The sequence below is a fragment of the Aquarana catesbeiana genome, unplaced genomic scaffold, assembly GCF_042186555.1.
Source record: "Aquarana catesbeiana isolate 2022-GZ unplaced genomic scaffold, ASM4218655v1 unanchor16, whole genome shotgun sequence".
Taxonomy (NCBI): domain Eukaryota; kingdom Metazoa; phylum Chordata; class Amphibia; order Anura; family Ranidae; genus Aquarana; species Aquarana catesbeiana.
This window is the reverse complement of record NW_027362579.1, coordinates 80,040-101,421: the sequence shown is the minus strand read 5'-3', so window position 1 is coordinate 101,421 and position 21,382 is coordinate 80,040. Positions and strand designations below refer to the sequence as shown.

The 21,382-nt window shown below is 44.1% G+C and overlaps 1 protein-coding gene across 1 annotated transcript; it reads left to right on the top strand.

Annotated features, from left to right (window-relative positions):
* The first annotated feature begins 3,487 nt into the window (after positions 1-3,487).
* SLC16A6 (solute carrier family 16 member 6) lies at positions 3,488-19,950 on the top strand. Its single transcript, XM_073611096.1, has 5 exons — positions 3,488-3,743; positions 3,824-3,967; positions 4,033-4,161; positions 6,885-7,703; positions 19,235-19,950. The coding sequence occupies exons 1-5, from the start codon at positions 3,518-3,520 to the stop codon at positions 19,483-19,485; spliced, it is 1,569 nt and encodes a 522-aa protein (XP_073467197.1). The 5' UTR covers positions 3,488-3,517; the 3' UTR covers positions 19,486-19,950.
* The last annotated feature ends 1,432 nt before the right edge of the window (positions 19,951-21,382 follow it).

Sequence of the window (21,382 nt, the reverse complement as noted above, 5' to 3'; positions counted from 1 at the left end):
TAGATGATTGTGGATGATTGTAGACTGTGGATGATTGTAGACTGTGGATGATTGTAGATTATTGTAGATTGTAGATTATTGTAGATTATTGTAGATTGTAGATTGTGGATGATTGTAGATTATTGTAGATTGTAGATTGTGGATGATTGTAGATTATTGTAGATTGTAGATTGTGGATGATTGTAGATTATTGTAGATTGTAGATTGTGGATGATTGTAGATTATTGTAGATTGTGGATGATTGTAGATTTTGGATGATTGTGGATGATTGTAGATTGTAGACTGTGGATGATTGTAGACTGTGGATGATTGTAGACTGTGGATGATTGTAGACTGTGGATGATTGTAGACTGTGGATGATTGTAGATTTTGGATTGTGGATGATTGTAGACTGTGGATGATTGTAGATTTTGGATTGTGGATGATTGTAGACTGTGGATGATTGTAGATTGTGGATGATTGTAGACTGTGGATGATTGTAGATTGTGGATGATTGTAGATTGTGGATGATTGTAGATTGTGGATGATTGTGGATGATTGTAGACTGTGGATGATTGTAGACTGTGGATGATTGTAGACTGTGGATGATTGTGGATGATTGTAGATTATTGTAGATTGTGGATGATTGTAGATTGTAGACTGTGGATGATTGTGGATGATTGTAGATTGTGGATGATTGTAGATTGTGGATGATTGTAGATTGTGGATGATTGTGGATTGTAGATTGTGGATGATTGTAGATTATTGTAGATTGTGGATGATTGTAGATTGTAGACTGTGGATGATTGTGGATGATTGTAGATTGTGGATGATTGTAGATTGTGGATGATTGTAGATTGTGGATTGTGGATGATTGTAGATTGTAGATTGTGGATGATTGTAGATTGTAGATTGTGGATGATTGTAGATTGTGGATGATTGTAGACTGTGGATGATTGTAGATTGTAGACTGTGGATGATTGTAGATTGTGGATGATTGTAGATTGTGGATGATTGTAGACTGTGGATTGTGGATGATTGTAGATTATTGTAGATTGTGGATGATTGTAGATTGTAGATTGTGGATGATTGTAGATTGTGGATGATTGTAGATTATTGTAGATTGTGGATGATTGTGGATGATTGTAGACTGTGGATGATTGTAGACTGTGGATGATTGTAGATTATTGTAGATTGTGGATGAATGTAGATTGTAGACTGTGGATGATTGTGGATGATTGTAGATTGTGGATGATTGTAGATGATTGTAGATGATTGTGGATGATTGTAGATTGTGGATGATTGTAGATTGTAGACTGTGGATGATTGTGGATGATTGTAGATTGTGGATGATTGTAGATGATTGTAGATTATTGTAGATTGTGGATGATTGTAGATTGTGGATGATTGTAGATTGTGGATGATTGTGGATGATTGTAGATTGTGGATGATTGTAGTTTGTGGATGATTGTAGATGATTGTGGATGATTGTAGACTGTGGATGATTGTAGACTGTGGATGATTGTAGATTATTGTAGATTGTAGATTATTGTAGATTATTGTAGATTGTAGATTGTGGATGATTGTAGATTATTGTAGATTGTAGATTGTGGATGATTGTAGATTATTGTAGATTGTAGATTGTGGATGATTGTAGATTATTGTAGATTGTGGATGATTGTAGATTTTGGATGATTGTGGATGATTGTAGATTGTAGACTGTGGATGATTGTAGACTGTGGATGATTGTAGACTGTGGATGATTGTAGACTGTGGATGATTGTAGACTGTGGATGATTGTAGATTTTGGATTGTGGATGATTGTAGACTGTGGATGATTGTAGATTTTGGATTGTGGATGATTGTAGACTGTGGATGATTGTAGATTGTGGATGATTGTAGACTGTGGATGATTGTAGATTGTGGATGATTGTAGATTGTGGATGATTGTGGATGATTGTAGATTGTGGATGATTGTAGACTGTGGATGATTGTAGACTGTGGATGATTGTAGACTGTGGATGATTGTAGATTGTGGATGATTGTAGATTGTGGATGATTGTGGATTGTAGATTGTGGATGATTGTAGATTATTGTAGATTGTGGATGATTGTAGATTGTAGACTGTGGATGATTGTGGATGATTGTAGATTGTGGATGATTGTAGATTGTGGATGATTGTAGATTGTGGATGATTGTAGATTGTAGATTGTGGATGATTGTAGATTGTAGATTGTGGATGATTGTAGATTGTGGATGATTGTAGACTGTGGATGATTGTAGATTGTAGACTGTGGATGATTGTAGATTGTGGATGATTGTAGATTGTGGATGATTGTAGATTGTGGATGATTGTGGATTATTGTAGATTGTGGATGATTGTAGATTGTAGACTGTGGATGATTGTGGATGATTGTAGATTGTGGATGATTGTAGATTGTGGATGATTGTAGATTGTGGATGATTGTAGATTGTGGATGATTGTGGATGATTGTAGATGATTGTAGATTGTGGATGATTGTAGATGATTGTAGATTGTGGATGATTGTAGATGATTGTAGATTGTAGATTGTGGATGATTGTAGATTGTAGATGATTGTTGATTGTGGATGATTGTAGATGATTGTAGATTGTTGATTGTGGATGATTGTAGATGATTGTTGATTGTGGATGATTGTAGATTGTGGATGATTGTAGATTGTAGATTGTGGATTGTAGATTGTGGATGATTGTAGATTGTAGATGATTGTTGATTGTGGATGATTGTAGATGATTGTAGATTGTGGATGATTGTAGATTGTAGATTTAGATTGTCTTGTTGGAATTTTGATGTTGACAAATTTACAACATTTAACGTGGTTTTTGTGTAAGTTGGGTGGATGTGCTTGAGATTTCCTTTTTGAAGGGTCTGTGTTTGATCCCGTATTCAATCGATCGTGCCTATGGATGTTTGATGCAGTAGAGGAAATGCTTAAAGAGGATCCAGAATGACCCTGTGGATGTAATACGTCATTATTTGTATTGTGACGGGAGGGGGTGGATCCTCCAATGGGGAGGTTCATCATGTGACTCCTCACCGCTCCGCCCACACATGTTTCGTCTACGACCTATGCACTGAGGTGAAAGATAAAAAGGAGAACTTGGTGAATGTTCGGGTGGTTGATGTGCATTTATTTTTATTTTGTGCTTTTGAGAAATGATCGTTTTGGTTTGATTGCCATTTATAGGCTTTGCCACCTTCGAATGTCCTCCAATCACGTTGGAAGGTTTTGTCCTTTTTTAATTGAGATGTTTTTGTTGAATTCTCCACAAGACCCTCGCCGTGCGTTTTTCATTAGTAATGACATCATTGTTTTCTAACAAAACTCCCAATCAATGTTTGACATAAAGGCTTCCCATTGATGATCGCCTTGATACGCTGCCATTTGGGAAATAAAATCTATATATATATATATATATATATAAGGGGGAGGGTAATATTGTGTCCTGTGTATTCTCTGTATAACGATCAATATTTTGTCTCCCCAGACAGACAGCGATGGCGGTCATACGGAATTGTCCAGGTGCCAATGTCTATACCGAAGTGCCTGATGGGGGATGGGGCTGGGTGGTGGCGGTCGCCTTCTTCTTCGTGGAGGTTTTCACGTACGGAGTCATTAAGTCGTTCGGCGTCTTCTTCAAGGATCTGATGGTGTACTTTGGTGAAAGTAACAGCCGGATCTCCTGGATCATCTCTATATGTGTCTTCGTACTTACCTTCACCGGTATGTCATTGATGATAGGTGGCCTGTGGGGGGCGCTGTGGGATCTCACCCTCTAGTTATGTCTTGTCTCTCTCTTTTAGCTCCCCTCTCTACGGTGCTGAGTAATCGGTTTGGCCATCGGCCGGTCGTCATGCTCGGGGGATTCCTCATCAGCCTGGGGATGATCACGGCCTCCTTTGCCCGGAATGTGGTGGACATGTACCTGACCATCGGGGTCGTGTCTGGTGAGTCTTCCTGATGGGACATTGAAGGTGGGATCTCCAGCTTGTAAAACATTCGTCTCTTTCAGGATTGGGTTATTGTCTCAGCTTCCTCCCGACCGTCACCATCCTGTCCCAATACTTCGAGAAACGCCGATCGCTGGTCACCGCCATCGCGTCCACCGGAGAGTGCTTCGCTGTGTTCGCATTCGCTCCAGGTAGGTTTCATACCTCATCCCTTTTATTTCACAGGAGGGGTCCGTCTTCTCATAGTATAGATTGTATTATGGGTGGAGATCAGTCTTCTCATAGTATAGATTGTATTATGGGTGGAGGAGATCAGTCTTCTCATAGTATAGATTGTATTATGGGTGGAGGAGATCAGTCTTCTCATAGTATAGATTGTATTATGGGTGGAGGAGATCAGTCTTCTCTCATAGTATAGATTGTATTATGGGTGGAGATCAGTCTTCTCATAGTATAGATTGTATTATGGGTGGAGGAGATCAGTCTTCTCATAGTATAGATTGTATTATGGGTGGAGGAGATCAGTCTTCTCATAGTATAGATTGTATTATGGGTGGAGGAGATCAGTCTTCTCATAGTATAGATTGTATTATGGGTGGAGGAGATCAGTCTTCTCTCATAGTATAGATTGTATTATGGGTGGAGGAGATCAGTCTTCTCATAGTATAGATTGTATTATGGGTGGAGGAGATCAGTCTTCTCATAGTATAGATTGTATTATGGGTGGAGGAGATCAGTCTTCTCATAGTATAGATTGTATTATGGGTGGAGGAGATCAGTCTTCTCATAGTATAGATTGTATTATGGGTGGAGGAGATCAGTCTTCTCTCATAGTATAGATTGTATTATGGGTGGAGATCAGTCTTCTCATAGTATAGATTGTATTATGGGTGGAGGAGATCAGTCTTCTCTCATAGTATAGATTGTATTATGGGTGGAGGAGATCAGTCTTCTCATAGTATAGATTGTATTATGGGTGGAGGAGATCAGTCTTCTCATAGTATAGATTGTATTATGGGTGGAGGAGATCAGTCTTCTCATAGTATAGATTGTATTATGGGTGGAGGAGATCAGTCTTCTCATAGTATAGATTGTATTATGGGTGGAGGAGATCAGTCTTCTCTCATAGTATAGATTGTATTATGGGTGGAGATCAGTCTTCTCATAGTATAGATTGTATTATGGGTGGAGGAGATCAGTCTTCTCTCATAGTATAGATTGTATTATGGGTGGAGGAGGTCAGTCTTCTCTCATAGTATAGATTGTATTATGGGTGGAGGAGATCAGTCTTCTCATATTATAGATTGTATTATGGGTGGAGGGGTCCATCTTCTCATAGTATAGATTGTATTATGGGTGGAGGAGATCAGTCTTCTCATATTATAGATTGTATTATGGGTGGAGGGGTCCATCTTCTCATAGTATAGATTGTATTATGGGTGGAGGAGATCAGTCTTCTCATAGTATAGATTGTATTATGGGTGGAGGAGGTCAGTCTTCTCATAGTATAGATTGTATTATGGGTGGAGGAGATCAGTCTTCTCATAGTATAGATTGTATTATGGGTGGAGGAGATCAGTCTTCTCATAGTATAGATTGTATTATGGGTGGAGGAGGTCAGTCTTCTCTCATAGTATAGATTGTATTATGGGTGGAGGAGGTCAGTCTTCTCATAGTATAGATTGTATTATGGGTGGAGGAGGTCAGTCTTCTCATAGTATAGATTGTATTATGGGTGGAGGAGATCAGTCTTCTCATAGTATAGATTGTATTATGGGTGGAGGAGATCAGTCTTCTCTCATAGTATAGATTGTATTATGGGTGGAGGAGATCCGTCTTCTCTCATAGTATAGATTGTATTATGGGTGGAGGAGGTCAGTCTTCTCATAGTATAGATTGTATTATGGGTGGAGGAGATCAGTCTTCTCTCATAGTATAGATTGTATTATGGGTGGAGGAGATCAGTCTTCTCATAGTATAGATTGTATTATGGGTGGAGGAGATCAGTCTTCTCATAGTATAGATTGTATTATGGGTGGAGGAGATCAGTCTTCTCATAGTATAGATTGTATTATGGGTGGAGGAGATCCGTCTTCTCTCATAGTATAGATTGTATTATGGGTGGAGGAGGTCAGTCTTCTCATAGTATAGATTGTATTATGGGTGGAGGAGATCAGTCTTCTCATAGTATAGATTGTATTATGGGTGGAGGAGGTCAGTCTTCTCATAGTATAGATTGTATTATGGGTGGAGGAGATCAGTCTTCTCATAGTATAGATTGTATTATGGGTGGAGGAGATCAGTCTTCTCATAGTATAGATTGTATTATGGGTGGAGGAGATCAGTCTTCTCATAGTATAGATTGTATTATGGGTGGAGGAGATCAGTCTTCTCTCATAGTATAGATTGTATTATGGGTGGAGGAGATCAGTCTTCTCTCATAGTATAGATTGTATTATGGGTGGAGGAGATCAGTCTTCTCATAGTATAGATTGTATTATGTGTGGAGGAGATCAGTCTTCTCATAGTATAGATTGTATTATGGGTGGAGGAGATCAGTCTTCTCATAGTATAGATTGTATTATGGGTGGAGGAGGTCAGTCTTCTCATAGTATAGATTGTATTATGGGTGGAGGAGATCCGTCTTCTCTCATAGTATAGATTGTATTATGGGTGGAGGAGATCAGTCTTCTCATAGTATAGATTGTATTATGGGTGGAGGAGGTCAGTCTTCTCATAGTATAGATTGTATCACGGGTGGTCAGTCGTATTTCATGGTATAGATTATATCACAGGATATATAGATTGATTTTCATGGATTTTTCTTCCTTGGCTGCCTTTGTCTGGTCTGGAGGTGGATCTTTATTTCTGTCCTCCTCCTTTTCTCATGTTTCTCTGTTTTTTCTTTCCTCAGCTATAACTGCATTAAACAACCAGGTGGGGTGGAGGTTCTGCCTGCTGATGGTGGGGGCTCTACAGTTGAACATTGTAGTGTGTGGAGCCTTACTGCGACCAATACTCATCAAACCTCCAGAAGAAGCCAAAGAGTCTTCAAAAAGCCAGAACCTGGAGAGCAGCTACATGCTGGAAAACGAGCAGACGTTGACCTCTCTGGACTCCATTGATTCTGGAGTTGAAGTATCTACCTCACCGAAGAATGTAGCGGGTGGCGGGACCCCTGAGAAGAGGACAGATGTGGTATTAGAGAAGAGGAAGCCGGCTGAGCAGCTGGATGTGGAGGAGAAGAAGGCACCTCCTCTTCTAGACTTCTCAGTGCTGAGGAACCCTAGTTTTATATGCTATGCACTTTTTGGGCTTTTTGCCACACTGGGCTTCTTTGCGCCATCGCTGTACATCATCCCTCTTTGTCTGAGCTTAGGGATAGGCAAGGACTTGTCTGCATACATGCTATCCTCCATGGCCATCGCTGAGGTCTTTGGCAGGATTGGTGCTGGTTGGGTACTCAACAAAAAGCCTATTCGAAAAATTTACATTGAGCTAATCTTTGTTGTTCTGCTGTGCCTGGCTTTGGTTGCTTTTCCCTTTGCAGGTAACTTCTGGGGGCTGGTGGTGTGCAGCGTTTTTTTTGGTTGCATGCTTGGGACAGTTACTGGCACCCATATACCTCTGGTGGCCGAAGAAGACATTGTTGGCATTGAGAAGATGTCTTCAGGAGTCGGAGTCTATGTTTTTATCCAAAGTATTGCTGGCCTGGCTGGGCCACCACTTGGAGGTAAGAATCAGTAGGGTCAAATTTTCAATGTGTTTCAGATGTAAAAATGTTGGAATATTAGCTGTGAAATGAATGCAACCCTGAGAGAGTGAGAGGCTAGATGGCTCTCCATAGTGTTTTATAGAAGAGGTCTTCCCTATTATTGCCCCCGGTCTCTCCTGCAGACATGGAAGAGTGTTAAAGGCCATGTATGTATTAGAGCATGAAGTTTTGGGACACACTGGTATCCCAGAACATGCTTTGACACGTACTGTCCTACCATGAACCCTTGTGACTTATAACTCTGGGTATAACTAGTGGATGAAGAGCACCAGTCTGTGTGTTTTCTTAGACCTCCATATCAAATGTCTTTTCTTACAGTTGAGAGTTTAGTGTAATGTCTCACCTCAGTTCATGTTCACAACATTGCCTCTTCTGTAATCCCCCGATGATACTTCACTGGGACAACCAGAATCATTAGTCCTCATCAGCTACTTCTTCATGGATTCCTCCTAGAAGAGATCAGGGCTGGTTGTCCATATAACAGACTTCATTCATGGAAATTTAAATGTCATATATGCAGATGATGATCCCACACATGGCCATATAACTCTGGGTTTACACGGTCCCCCTACCCATAACGCAGTGCCCCTGTGCATATCTTCATTCTGGTTTTCCATTGCCCCATATCAGGCCAGTTGTATGGTCTGGACATACATGAATGTCCTCTGATGTGACCGAGGTCAGGGCACACACAGCTCCATTCCAGCTTTTTTGTAAACCTTTCCGGATGAATGAAATCTGTAGAGGTGGTGATGGCTTCCATAGGTGACACAGCTTAGAATACAGACACCTTCTCTGTTTTGGGGTCATACCAGCTGATGTGGTGCAGACACTCCCAATCAGAGGATGGTGTGTTCCAACTTTCCTCAAGTACTAAGCAATACCTGCAATTCTGAGTAGACATTTTCATTAGTTCTCTCTTTTCCATACGTTTTTCTACAAGAACTACAGTCAGGTCCATAAATATTGGGACATGGACACAATTCTAATCTTTTTGGCTCTATACACCACCACAATGGATTTAAAATGTAACGAACAAGATGTGCTTTAACTGTAGACTTTCAGCTTTAAAGGGGTTGTAAAGGTAAAAGTTTTTTCACCTTAATGCATTCTATGCATTAAGGTGAAAAAACATTCAACAATACCGTGCCCCCCCCCCTACTTTTACTTGCCCGACCCCTCGAAAGTCGTGCGCTCGCTCCTGACATCCTCTTCGCCGCTCAGCCTGGCCGTTGATTGGCTAGAGTGGATGGATTGAAAGCAGCGCAGCCATTGGCTCGCGCTGCTGTCAATCACATTCAATGATGCGGCGCGCCGGGGGCAGGGCTGAGTGATACAGTGAGCGGCTATGGCCGCTGGCTGTATTACGGGATCGCGCCCGCAAGCACTCAACACCATGCGAGAGAGCTCATATGAAAGTGTTGAGTCCTTGTGGGGGGGGAGCCGAGACAGCCGCCAAGGGACCCCAGAAGACCAGGTTCGGGGCCACTCTGTGCAAAACGAGCCACACAGTGGAGGTAAGTATAACATGTTATATTTTTTTTTTTTTTTTTTTTTTTAAATAACAAAAAGCTTTAGTGATCCTTTAATTTGAGGGTATTTTCATCCAAATCAGGTGAACGGTGTAGGAATTACAACAGTTTGTATATGTGCCTCCCACTTTTTAAGGGATCAAAAGTAATGGGACAATTGGCTACTCAGCTGTTCCATGGCCAGGTGTGTGTTCCCTCATTATCTCATTTACAAGGAGCAGATAAAAGGTCCAGAGTTCATTTCAAGTGTGCTATTTGCATTTGGAATCTGTTGCTGTCAACTCTCAATATGAGATCCAAAGAGCTGTCACTATCAGTGAAACAAGCCATCATTAGGCTGAAAAAACAAAACAAACCCATCAGAGAGATAGCAAAAACATTAGGTGTGGCCAAATCAACTGTTTGGAACATCCTTAAAAAGAAAGAACGCATCGGTGAGCTCAGCAACACCAAAAGACCCGGAAGACCACGGAAAACAACTGTGGTGGATGACCGAAGAATTCTTTCCCTGGTGAAGAAAACACCCTTCACAACAGTTGGCCAGATGAAGAACACTCTCCAGGAGGTCGGTGTATGTGTGTCAAAGTCAACAATCAAGAGAAGACTTCACCAGAGTGAATACAGAGGGTTCACCACAAGATGTAAACCATTGGTGAGCCTCAAAAACAGGAAGGCCGGATTAGAGTTTGCCAAACAACATCTAAAAAAGCCTTCAGAGTTCTGGAACAACATCCTATGGAGAGATGAGGCCAAGATCAACTTGTACCAGAGTGATGGGAAGAGAAGAGTATGGAGAAGGAAAGGAACTGCTCATCATCCAAAGCATACCACCTCATCAGTGAAGCATGGTGGTGGTAGTGTCATGACGTGGGCATGTATGGCTGCCAATGGAACTGGTTCTCTTGTATTTATTGATGATGTGACTGCTGACAAAAGCAGCAGGATGAATTCTGAAGTGTTTCGGACAATATTATCTGCTCATATTCAGCAAAATGCTTCAGAACTCATTGGACGGCGCTTCACAGTGCAGATGGACAATGACCCGAAGCATACTGCGAAAGCAACCAAAGAGATTTTTAAGGGAAAGAAGTGGAATGTTATGCAATGGCCAAGTCAATCACCTGACCTGAATCCGATTGAGCATGCATTTCACTTGCTGAAGACAAAACTGAAGGGAAAATGCCCCAAGAACAAGCAGGAACTGAAGACAGTTACAATAGAGGCCTGGCAGAGCATCACCAGGGATGAAACCCAACGTCTGGTGATGTCTATGTGTTCCAGACTTCAGGCTGTAATTGACTGCAAAGGATTTGCAACCAAGTATTAAAAAGTGAAAGTTTGATGGATGATTGTTAATCTGTCCCATTACTTTTGGCCCCTTTAAAAAGTGGGAGGCACATATACAAACTGTTGTAATTCCTACACCGTTCACCTGATTTGGATGTAAATCCCCTCAAATTAAAGCTGAAAGTCTGCAGTTAAAGCACATCCTTTTTTTTTTTTTTTTTTTTTTTTTTCCAATAAATGTTTATTAAAATTTTTCAGATATACATAAAGTCACAGTTATCGGGTATACATTGAAACAGAAGCTGTTAATACAATCGATAAGTCATACAATCAATAAGTCATACAATCAATAAGTCATACAATCAATAAGTCATACAATCGATAAATAAAGCAGAAATGAAAGAACGAGTTCAAAATACGGCCAACTGAGCCTCTTACTAGGTGACTTCTGTATTAGTGATGGAGGTGAAGTTCTGACCCAGTAAAGTATTCCTATGGTAAAGCGGGAATATCCTAATTAACAAGTGTATAAACTAAGGATCATTAAGCATCTCCGTGTGAGGGAGGAGGGGTTGGTGTGGGGGTAGGGCTCCAATCGGGGTAATGTTATGTACCGATCAAAGCCACCCTTAAACCCATTCACCCCTAAAGGGTTCATGTGTAGTAATGTGTGTGGTTTTAAACCTATTCGGTACCCATATGATTGAGAGGCAGCTCCGTAATAATCATGTTATCTAGGAGTGGGGGGGGGGGGAGTAAGGAGACCAGAAACCGTTAGGGTGTGAGCTCCTGTCGGAACAGTGAAGGAGTTATGTTGGTATCAGGTTGAGAGGGTGTGGAGATCGCCTAAGTATGATCGGTGAGGATTAATTGGGTAAGAGGAAGGGTGTGGACGGGGGGAGGGTGTGGACGGAGAGAGGACACGATCAGCCAGACACTATGACGTTTCTGTGACAGATCAGTATCGATCATGGCGGAGAGGTTGGGTCACTGGGTGGAATGATCTGCGGAGAGGAAACTCTAAAGTGTAACCAGCAAGCCCATGTTGTATTAAATTTTGTCGGATTGTCTTTTGCTTGGTAAATGAGTTTTTCCATCTCGGACGTTCTATCGACTCTTTTGAACCATTCAGCCACTGCGGGTGGTGTGGAACTCCTCCAGTGAACCGGGACACAGAGGTTGGCTGCATTGATAAGGTGTAGGGTAAGGGATTTTTTGTAGGAGGAGAGGGGCATGGAGGTGTGATGGAGCATGTATTGGGCCGGAGTGAAGTCTGGGGCGTAAGAGGTCATTTGGGTGATAAGGCGGTGAATTTCCGTCCAGTACGGTATGATAAGAGGACATTCCCACCAGATATGAATGAGGGTGCCAAGCGCCGCATTGCAACTCCAGCATGTCGGGGGGACTGAGGGGTGCATTTTGTGGATCTTATCAGGTGTCCTATACCAGTTGGTGAATATTTTGTATCTGTTTTCCTGGGTGGATACATTAATGGAGCCCTTATGAATATGGTTGTGTATACGTTCCCATTCAGTGGAGGTTAAGTCTATAGACAGTTCTGATTCCCAACGACGGATAAGCTTATCATCTTTAATTTTGCAATTTGAAAATAAGAATGTGTAAACAGTAGAGATCACATGACGTTGGGGTTCTGAACTATCACATAACAATTCAAAGGGTGTACGCTCTCGGTACCACAGTGAGATGGATTTGGCATCAGTAAAAAAAGTGTCTTAATTGTAGGTACTTGTAAAAGGGGATGTTGTAATCAGTGAGTTTGGCTGCCATGGCTTGGTGGGGGAGGAGTTCACCATTTTGGAAGAAGTGGTGTGCCCTGATGGGGGCTGTGCATGATTCCCTGTGCAGATCTCTTAAGGCAAGGCCTGGCAGGAAGTCAGGATTATGGACCAAAGGGGTCATAGGGCCTGGGTGCGGTGTGTAATCCAGTGCTTTGCCGGATAATTTAAGGTGGGACAATGTGGCTCCAATAAAGGGATGTGTCACCAAATCTCTAGGAATGGAGTTGTGATTGATCCAGGGTAGATGTGACAGTGGGGTTTTACTGAAAGAGTCCTCAAGTGTAATCCAGGCTTTATTGGAACGATGCAGATGCCAATCTACAATCCTAGTTAAATGACATGCCCAGTGGTATTTTTCAATGTCGGGGAGGCCAAGGCCCCCTAATAGCTTGGGGAGCACTAGTCTATCCCAGCTTAGTCGGGGGGTCTTGGGCGCCCAGATAAAAGTCCTGCACATACGCTTGTATGATGTAAAAAAGGAGGTGGGTAGCTTTATGGGGATTGCCTGAAAAAGGTAAAGAAGTCTGGGCAGTACATTCATTTTTAATATGGCTGTCCTACCCAACCAGGAGAAGGACCCGAAATGCCATTTATTTAAATCAGCTTGTATGTTTTGAAGCGCGGGTTGGAAGTTTCTCTTGTAGAGATCCTGTAGTTTAGTAGGTATTTTGATGCCCAGGTATGTAATGTCCTGTGATTCCCATGTAAAGGGGAAGTTCTGTTTGCATTGGGTGACCAGTGTGGCTGGTAGGGAGATGTTCAGTGCTTTCGATTTTGTAAAGTTAATTTGAAGGTTTGACAAGGTTTTGAATAATGAGAAATCTTTAAGAAGATTGGGGATAGTAACTATAGGGTCCGTGAGGAAGAGTAAAACGTCATCCGCATAGGCTGCTAATTTATAGTGGTTATCACCAATGTTAATGCCTTTGACATCCGGGTTGTCTCTTAATCTGCGGATCATTGGTTCCATAGTAAGGATGAATATGAGCGGGGATAGGGGGGCATCCCTGACGGGTTCCGTTTGAGACAGAGAAGGCATTCGACAGGCGGCCATTGATCATAAGTTTAGCTGTAGGTGCAGAGTATAGCGCCAGGATCATTTGGAGTAGATGCGATGGGAAACCCATTACTCTTAAAGTCGCTTCCATATAGTCCCAGGCCTCCCTGTCGAACGCCTTCTCCACGTCCAAAGACAGGAAAAAACCTTGTGTGGATGTTTTGGAGAGCCAGTGATGGATATTTAGAGCCTTGATAGTATTGTCCCTGGCCTCCCTGCCAGGGACAAAACCTACTTGATCAAGGGAGATTAATTTGGGTAGCAGAGGGAGAATGCGGTTTGCCAACACTTTGGCGTAGAGCTTTAGGTCTACGTTCAGAAGTGATATTGGGCAGTAGTTAGAGACCAATGAGGGGTCTTTGCCTTGTTTGGGAATGAGAGTGACGTGTGCTTCAAGGATGTCCCTCATCGTATTAGAGGTTGGTGAGAGATTATTGAAGGCTTTGGTGAGGTGGGGAACGAGGGTGCCTGGGAAGGACTTATAATAGCTAACTGTCAGGCCATCTGGGCCAGGGCTTTTGCCCGGTTTCATTTGTTTTAATGCAGTTAAAATTTCTTCTCCTGAGAGTGGGAGATCAAGGTCCGAGGATTCATCTGAAGAGAGGGGGGAGGGACAGTATTGTGCAAGGAAGTCTGTAATGGCTGTCATTCGGTCCGAGGTGGCTGCAGGGGGGAGCGTGGTGGGGAGGTTGTATAGTTTGGAGAAGTACTGAACAAAATGGTCAGAGATATCATCTGTAGTAACAAGGGCGTCGCCAGTCGGTGTTGTAATTTTGTGAATGGTATGGGCCGCTTTCTTAACTTGAAGCGCTCTGGCTAAAAGTTTACCCGACTTGTTGCCGAATTCGTAGAATAATTTTTGGGTCATGGCGTAGTTACGTTTTAGTGTGTGGTTAAGTTCCTCTAGAAGTTCTTCTCTGGTCTGAGTTAGTTCCGTTAATGTGGAAGCTGCTAGCGATGCTTTGTGTGCTTGTTCAAGTGTTAGTATGCGGTCAGTCAGCTCATTAATTCGTGCTTTTCTAAGTTTGTTTCGTTGGGCCGCAAGGAAGATAAATTTCCCCCTTATGACGCATTTGTGTGCTGCCCAAACGGAGATAGGAGAGGTGTCTTCTGTTGTATTTTCTGTAAAGTATTGGGTGAGGCTCGTGGTAATTTGTTGAATATGGTCCAGGTCGGTCAGTAGAGAATTATCAAGTCGCCATATGTTGGACCTACCATGGGTCGTCGGGAGGGTTAGAGTTATAAATATGGGGTTGTGATCAGAAAGAACCATGGGTTCAATCGTGGCTTTTGAGAGGTGTGTGTGAGATCATTTTGGGATAAGAAAAAGTGGTCTATTCTGGAGTATTTGTTATGAGGTGCAGAAAAGAAGGTGAAGTCCTTAGTGTTGGGGTGTAATGTGCGCCAAGCATCGTGAAGTAACAGGTTGCTGAGTTGCATTTTAATAGCTCATAGGGCTCTGTAGGTTAGGGAGGAAGCACCATTGGTTGTGTCAAGGGAGGGATTCAGAGCGACATTGAAGTCGCCTCCTACTATCAGAGTACCTGATTGGAAGCTGAGAAGTTGTTGGAAGGTGTCTCTAAAAAAGGCCACTTGTTGCGAGTTAGGGGCGTAAATGTTAGCTATTGTGACAGGTCTGTGGTGTAGAGTGCCTTTTAATGAATAGGAATCTCCCTTGGGAGTCTCTTTGGACTTCTGTCACCTGCAGGGGGCATTGTTTAGAAATTAAGATTGAGACTCCTTTGGATTTAGCCTCGGTGTTGGAAGCGTGGTACACCAGTGGGAATTGGTGATTATACAGTTTAGGGATGCTATCCGTCCTGAAGTGCGTTTCCTGTATAAGTGCTACATGTATTTTCGATCGTTGTAGGAAATAGAACAGTTTAGACCTTTTCTCTGGGATGTTAAGGCCTTGTATATTGATTGAGCAGAGTTTGAGTGTCTGTAGGTGCTTATGTAGGTCAGGCGGTGAGGCCCGGGGCTCTGTGTCATCCGCCATAAGTATGAGTGAAGGGAGAGGGATGACCTAGGCGATCAGGATGTGGGTCTGTTCAGTGTATGGCAGGCTTAAGTGTAATGTTGGGGTAACTGGGGTGAAACCGATGAGGTTTGGGGGTGACTTGCTCCCGTACCTCTAAACTGTACAGTATCGGTAAGGTACAGTGCGGGTACAATGTGTGTACCCCGAGGGGTGTAACAGCACCGTGACTCACAACTGTGTGGGGGTTGGCAATCACTAAGCAGTGAAGGAGGACTATAGGTAAAGAAAAGAATGGTATAGTCCGCCACCTCAGGGTCTTCAGGTGATAAAAGGAGGAGGTTTTGGAGAACGTATTTTCTGGGGGATATATAATAATAGGGCGAGGGGATACTCTCAAAGAAACGTGAGTGCTGGGATTTGGGTGAGTAAATGCATCATTACACAAATAGCATACAAGAACCATCATATAGAAATATTGGGAGTTCTGATACCACCACCCAGCCCCCATACCAGAAGGCACCCAAAACGCCATTAAATACTATCACGGCTAAATGCGAGATTTGTAAAGGTGGGTGCCCTCTCATGGGTCAAGTGTCGGCCTCAGAACGTGTGAGGTAATTAAACAGAGGACATTTATAGGGCCTAAAAACAGCACAAAAATCTCAAAAGACGGATAGAACACTATAACCGGAGTAACATGTAAATAAACAAGTAAATCAGTCAGCAAGCTGACCATGTAATCAGTGACAGATCTCCAACTAGAAAGTCTGAGGAATACTAAACTTGTAGACTAGAAGATTTCCCATAGAGAGAGTGTGGAATATACCTCATACCTCACCGTGCAACCTAACATGCCAGCAAGTGTGATTGGGTAAAGTTACAGTTACAGGCCAGTAGATGGCGGTAGTGCACTCTGCATAAGCCTGCAGGTAGGTGTCACATCAGTTGAGTGTCTGTACAGGACATGTAGATGGATGTAGTGTACTGTGTATAAGTCTTCAGGTAGGTGTCACATCAGTTGAGTGTCTGTACAGGACATGTAGATGGATGTAGTGTACTGTGTATAAGTCTTCAGGTAGGTGTCACATCAGTTCCCAGCAGTGAGTGTCTGTACAGGACATGTAGATGGATGTAGTGTACTGTGTATAAGTCTTCAGGTAGGTGTCACATCAGTTCCCAGCAGTGAGTGTCTGTACAGGACATGTAGATGGATGTAGTGTACTGTGTATAAGTCTTCAGGTAGGTGTCACATCAGTTCTCAGCAGTGAGTGTCTGTACAGGACATGTAGATGGATGTAGTGTACTGTGTATAAGTCTTCAGGTAGGTGTCACATCAGTTGAGTGTCTGTACAGGACATGTAGATGGATGTAGTGTACTGTGTATAAGTCTTCAGGTAGGTGTCACATCAGTTCCCAGCAGTGAGTGTCTGTACAGGACATGTAGATGGATGTAGTGTACTGTGTATAAGCCTTCAGGTAGGTATCACATCAGTTCCCAGCAGTGAGTGTCTGTACAGGACATGTAGATGGATGTAGTGTACTGTGTATAAGTCTTCAGGTAGGTGTCACATCAGTTGAGTGTCTGTACAGGACATGTAGATGGATGTAGTGTACTGTGTATAAGTCTTCAGGTAGGCGTCACATCAGTTGAGTGTCTGTACAGGACATGTAGATGGAGGGGGAAGCCCCTGTAGGCTCCTCAGTCAGTACACGAGTGGTTGCCGCCAGCGATGGAGTAGAAGAGGAGTCCATGTGAGACACAGCCCCGGAAGTCAGCATTGAGTGCGATGATCTGAGGCGTTGTCCAGGTAACAGTCGCCGTGTTCGTCGGATGTTCTTGATGCTTTTCCTTGGTGTCAGGGAGATTGTGGGCGAAAGTGACACTGTACAGAACTGCTACCAGGTCAAGGGCGGGTACAAACCGCAGGGTGCTGTGGGTCATGTAGTTTTAGAACACTACACTAGACATATGGGCGGTGTTCATTCCATAGGCAAGTGCTGCTGCTTTCTATCTAGACTTGCAATGTCCATGACAGGGACACAATCCGAACCCAGTAAAGATGCAAAACATCTATTGTGCTGAATATCTCTTGAAGAAAGTCAGTCACATAAACATTGAATTAAAGGTTAACAGTGTGAGAGAACTGACTAAAGCAGAACAGGGCAAACTGAGATTACATGGTAGCGTGTATCTGAGGCCGGCTAGCGGTTTTGGCGAGCTCTCCTGAGCCTCGGTGAGTTTGTGGGGCTGCCCTCCTGGTAGTGAATGTGGGTACCGGTAAGGTGTCTGGGGGCGGGTGGGGACCTTCTCCTACGGTACCTGGTATCTTGCGCCTCCATGGGTTCTTCCTGAGGTGATTCTTTGCTTGTCACCGAGTGACGAAACTCCGCATACCAGTTAGGGACATCTACCAGGGGTATGCCCAGGGTTCCGCAGAAGTGTGGGAGATCCTCTGGTCCTCTCAGGAGAGCCGTGCGGCCCTGGGTGGAGGCAGAAAGGCAAAACGGGAATTTCCATTTATATTGAATACCTTTTCATGCGAAGGGCGTCCAGCAGAGGCCTCAGATCACGGCGGTACTGTAAGGTGATTCCTGAGAGGTCCTGATAGATTTGGATTGCTCTCCCATCATGGAGAATTTGAGGTCTGCTTCTTGCTTGTCTGATAATTTCTTCCTTCAGTTTGAAGTCTATTATACAGCAAATGATGTCCCTCTGGGGGATCCGTCTCCCTTCCCTTGGGACGTAAGGCCCGGTGGATCCTTTCCATATCAATGGGTGTAGGAGGTGGTCTATTAAGCAGACCATTGAAGATTCCAGTCACAGTGGGGGCTATTTGTTCTCCCTCGATGGCCTCTGGCAGTCCTCTGACTCTGAGATTACGGCGCCGACCTCTGTTGTCGAGGTCTTCCACATGGCGTTGCATATCTCTCATTTGTAATGTGTGGGAGTCAATGCGATTCGCAGCTTTGTGGATAGTTACATCATGGCGTTCAGTCACTCTTTCAACTGTGAGAACTCTGTCACTGAGCGCACGGATATCGAGCCTGAGCTCTGAAATGGCGGCAGATAAGGTGTCTTTTGATATCCTCTGCGATGGTCCGCAGGTCCTGCATGTTTAAGTGCGGCTGTGGTGAGAGTTCAATGACATTTCTATCCCTGTCAGGGTTTGGAGATCCTGTGTGTGGCGGTTCTGTCAGGGCTGCCTCAGAAGCCTGAGAGTGTGAGTGTCTGTGGCGGGAAGGCCCCGTGTTCCCTCTGCTGGTATGAAGCATTTCAGGAATATTATAACCCTCATTGTTCGTGGGGGAAGCGGGAGGCAGAAGAGTTCCGCGATGCAGTCCCCATGATTTGGAGGGATTTAGGGGCAATTTTACCTCAGATTCCAGTCAGCTTTTCCCTGTGGTGGCAGGAGCTCAGGGATTAAGCTTCCATCTTCCTGCTAGGTCAGGCCACGCCCCCCCCCCCCCGTTAAAGCACATCTTGTTCATTTCATTTCAGATCCATTGTGGTGGTGTATAGAGCCAAAAAGATTAGAATTGTGTCCATGTCCCAATATTTATGGACCTGACTGTATGTACACCTTAGCTGGTCACCCCCCTTTTGTCTCAACTTTTCTCTATGAAGGTACATGGATGGAATTTCTTTCCTTCTCTCTTTATATAGCATTCATTATGGAGGCACCAGGCAGATTTCGGGAAGAGGTGTGATGGTTTTCATGGGTTGGGCAGTTGTATAGTTGGGGGTGGGACATGCTTTGGTTGTAGTGCTTGGAACAAGCAATGGTAGAACCCAAAGCACCACTCATTGCCGGATGTCTGTGCTTTACTTGCAGGAGTGCTGGTAGACTGGAGCCAAAACTACGGGTCGGCTTTTTACTCTTGTGCTGCTGGAATGGCGGTTGGGGCGTTCTTCCTAGCGCTGGTGAGGCCATGCAAGATGGGACTCTGCAGGAAAAAGGAAGACCTTCGGTGCCAAAACATTCAGGAAATGCCGGAGGATTTCCTGGAAATGGACATGGCAAGAGGAGAGGGACTTGGCAAAAGCTGCCAGAGTCTCAGCGGTACACCATCTCATGTAATCTAATGGTCTCTTCCCCCATGTCCTGGAACAAACCACTCACAATAAAAGGGAAGATGACACAAGCAATGTGAATTGGGACTCTGGGTGGGGTGGGATGGGGGATGGGGAGCATGGGACATTCCATAATAAAGACTGCATGCAGGGAAAACACTTGACCTTTCGCCTATAGGCTATGCTGCTTCCTCAGAATTGCTGCAAACGGTCTTCATTCACTGAATTCATTCATGCAAACCAAATATTTATTAAATTATTAGTAAGAGCTGCTGTCAGTCATTCAGGGTTTTGCTGTACTACAGGGCTGTCGTGTGTTTGTTTAGGCCAGAGACAAGCAATACACATAGTGCCTCAGGACTCTTTTCTAGTAGTATGGAAATACAGGTGGACAAAGATGATATATATATATATATATCTATATGTACCCAGAAAATGGTCTGTGGGATCAATAAAATGCACAAGTTTTCTTCTGGACTCGTCTTCTGACTGTTCTTTATCAGAGAATCCATCTTCTCCATTCATCGTCCCACATAACGTGTCCTCTCCACCATCCATTCATCCTCCCACACATAACGTGTCCTCTCCGACGTCCATCGTCGTCCCACACATAACGTGTCCTCTCCGGCATCCATTCATCGTCCCACACATAACGTGTCCTCTCCGACATCCATCATCGTCCCACACATAACGTGTCCTCTCCGACATCCATTCATCGTCCCACACACGTGTCCTCTCCGACATCCATTCAACGTCCCACACACAATGTGTCCTCTCCGACGTCCATTCATCGTCCCACACATAACGTGTCCTCTCCGACATCCATTCAACGTCTCACACACAATGTGTCCTCTCCGACGTCCATTCATCGTCCCACAAACAACGTGTCCTCTCCGACGTCCAGTCATCGTCCCACACATAACGTGTCCTCTCCGACGTCCATTCATCGTCCCACAAACAATGTGTCCTCTCCGACATCCATTCATTGTCCCACACACAACGTGTCCTCTCCGACATCCATTCATCGTCCCACACATAACGTGTCCTCTCCGACGTCCATTCATTGTCCCACACACAATGTGTCCTCTCCGACATCCATTCATCGTCCCACACACAATGTGTCCTCTCCGACGTCCATTCATCGTCCCACACACAACGTGTCCTCTCCGACGTCCATTCATCGTCCCACACACAACGTGTCCTCTCCGACGTCCATTCATCGACCCACACACAACGTGTCCTCTCCGACATCCATTCAACATCCCACACACAATGTGTCCTCTCCGACGTCCATTCATCGTCCCACACACAATGTGTCCTCTCCGACGTCCATTCATCGTCCCACACACAATGTGTCCTCTCCGACGTCCATTCATCGTCCCACACACAATGTGTCCTCTCCGACGTCCATTCATCGTCCCACACACAACGTGTCCTCTCCGACGTCCATTCATCGTCCCACACACAACGTGTCCTCTCCGACGTCCATTTATCGACCCACACGCAACGTGTCCTCTCCGACATCCATCATCGTCCCACACATAACGTGTCCTCTCCGACATCCATTCATCGTCCCACACACGTGTCCTCTCCGACATCCATTCAACGTCCCACACACAATGTGTCCTCTCCGACGTCCATTCATCGTCCCACACATAACGTGTCCTCTCCGACATCCATTCAACGTCTCACACACAATGTGTCCTCTCCGACGTCCATTCATCGTCCCACAAACAACGTGTCCTCTCCGACGTCCAGTCATCGTCCCACAAACAATGTGTCCTCTCCGACATCCATTCATTGTCCCACACACAACGTGTCCTCTCCGACATCCATCATCGTCCCACACATAACGTGTCCTCTCCGACATCCATTCATCGTCCCACACACGTGTCCTCTCCGACATCCA

Coding starts and splice junctions, on each gene's coding strand:
- SLC16A6 (XM_073611096.1), top strand. CDS start 3,518: ATGGCGGTCATACGGAATTGTCCAGGTGCCAATGTCTATACCGAAGTG. Junction 3,744..3,823: donor CTTCGTACTTACCTTCACCG/GTATGTCATTGA, acceptor TCTCTCTTTTAG/CTCCCCTCTCTACGGTGCTG. Junction 3,968..4,032: donor GACCATCGGGGTCGTGTCTG/GTGAGTCTTCCT, acceptor CGTCTCTTTCAG/GATTGGGTTATTGTCTCAGC.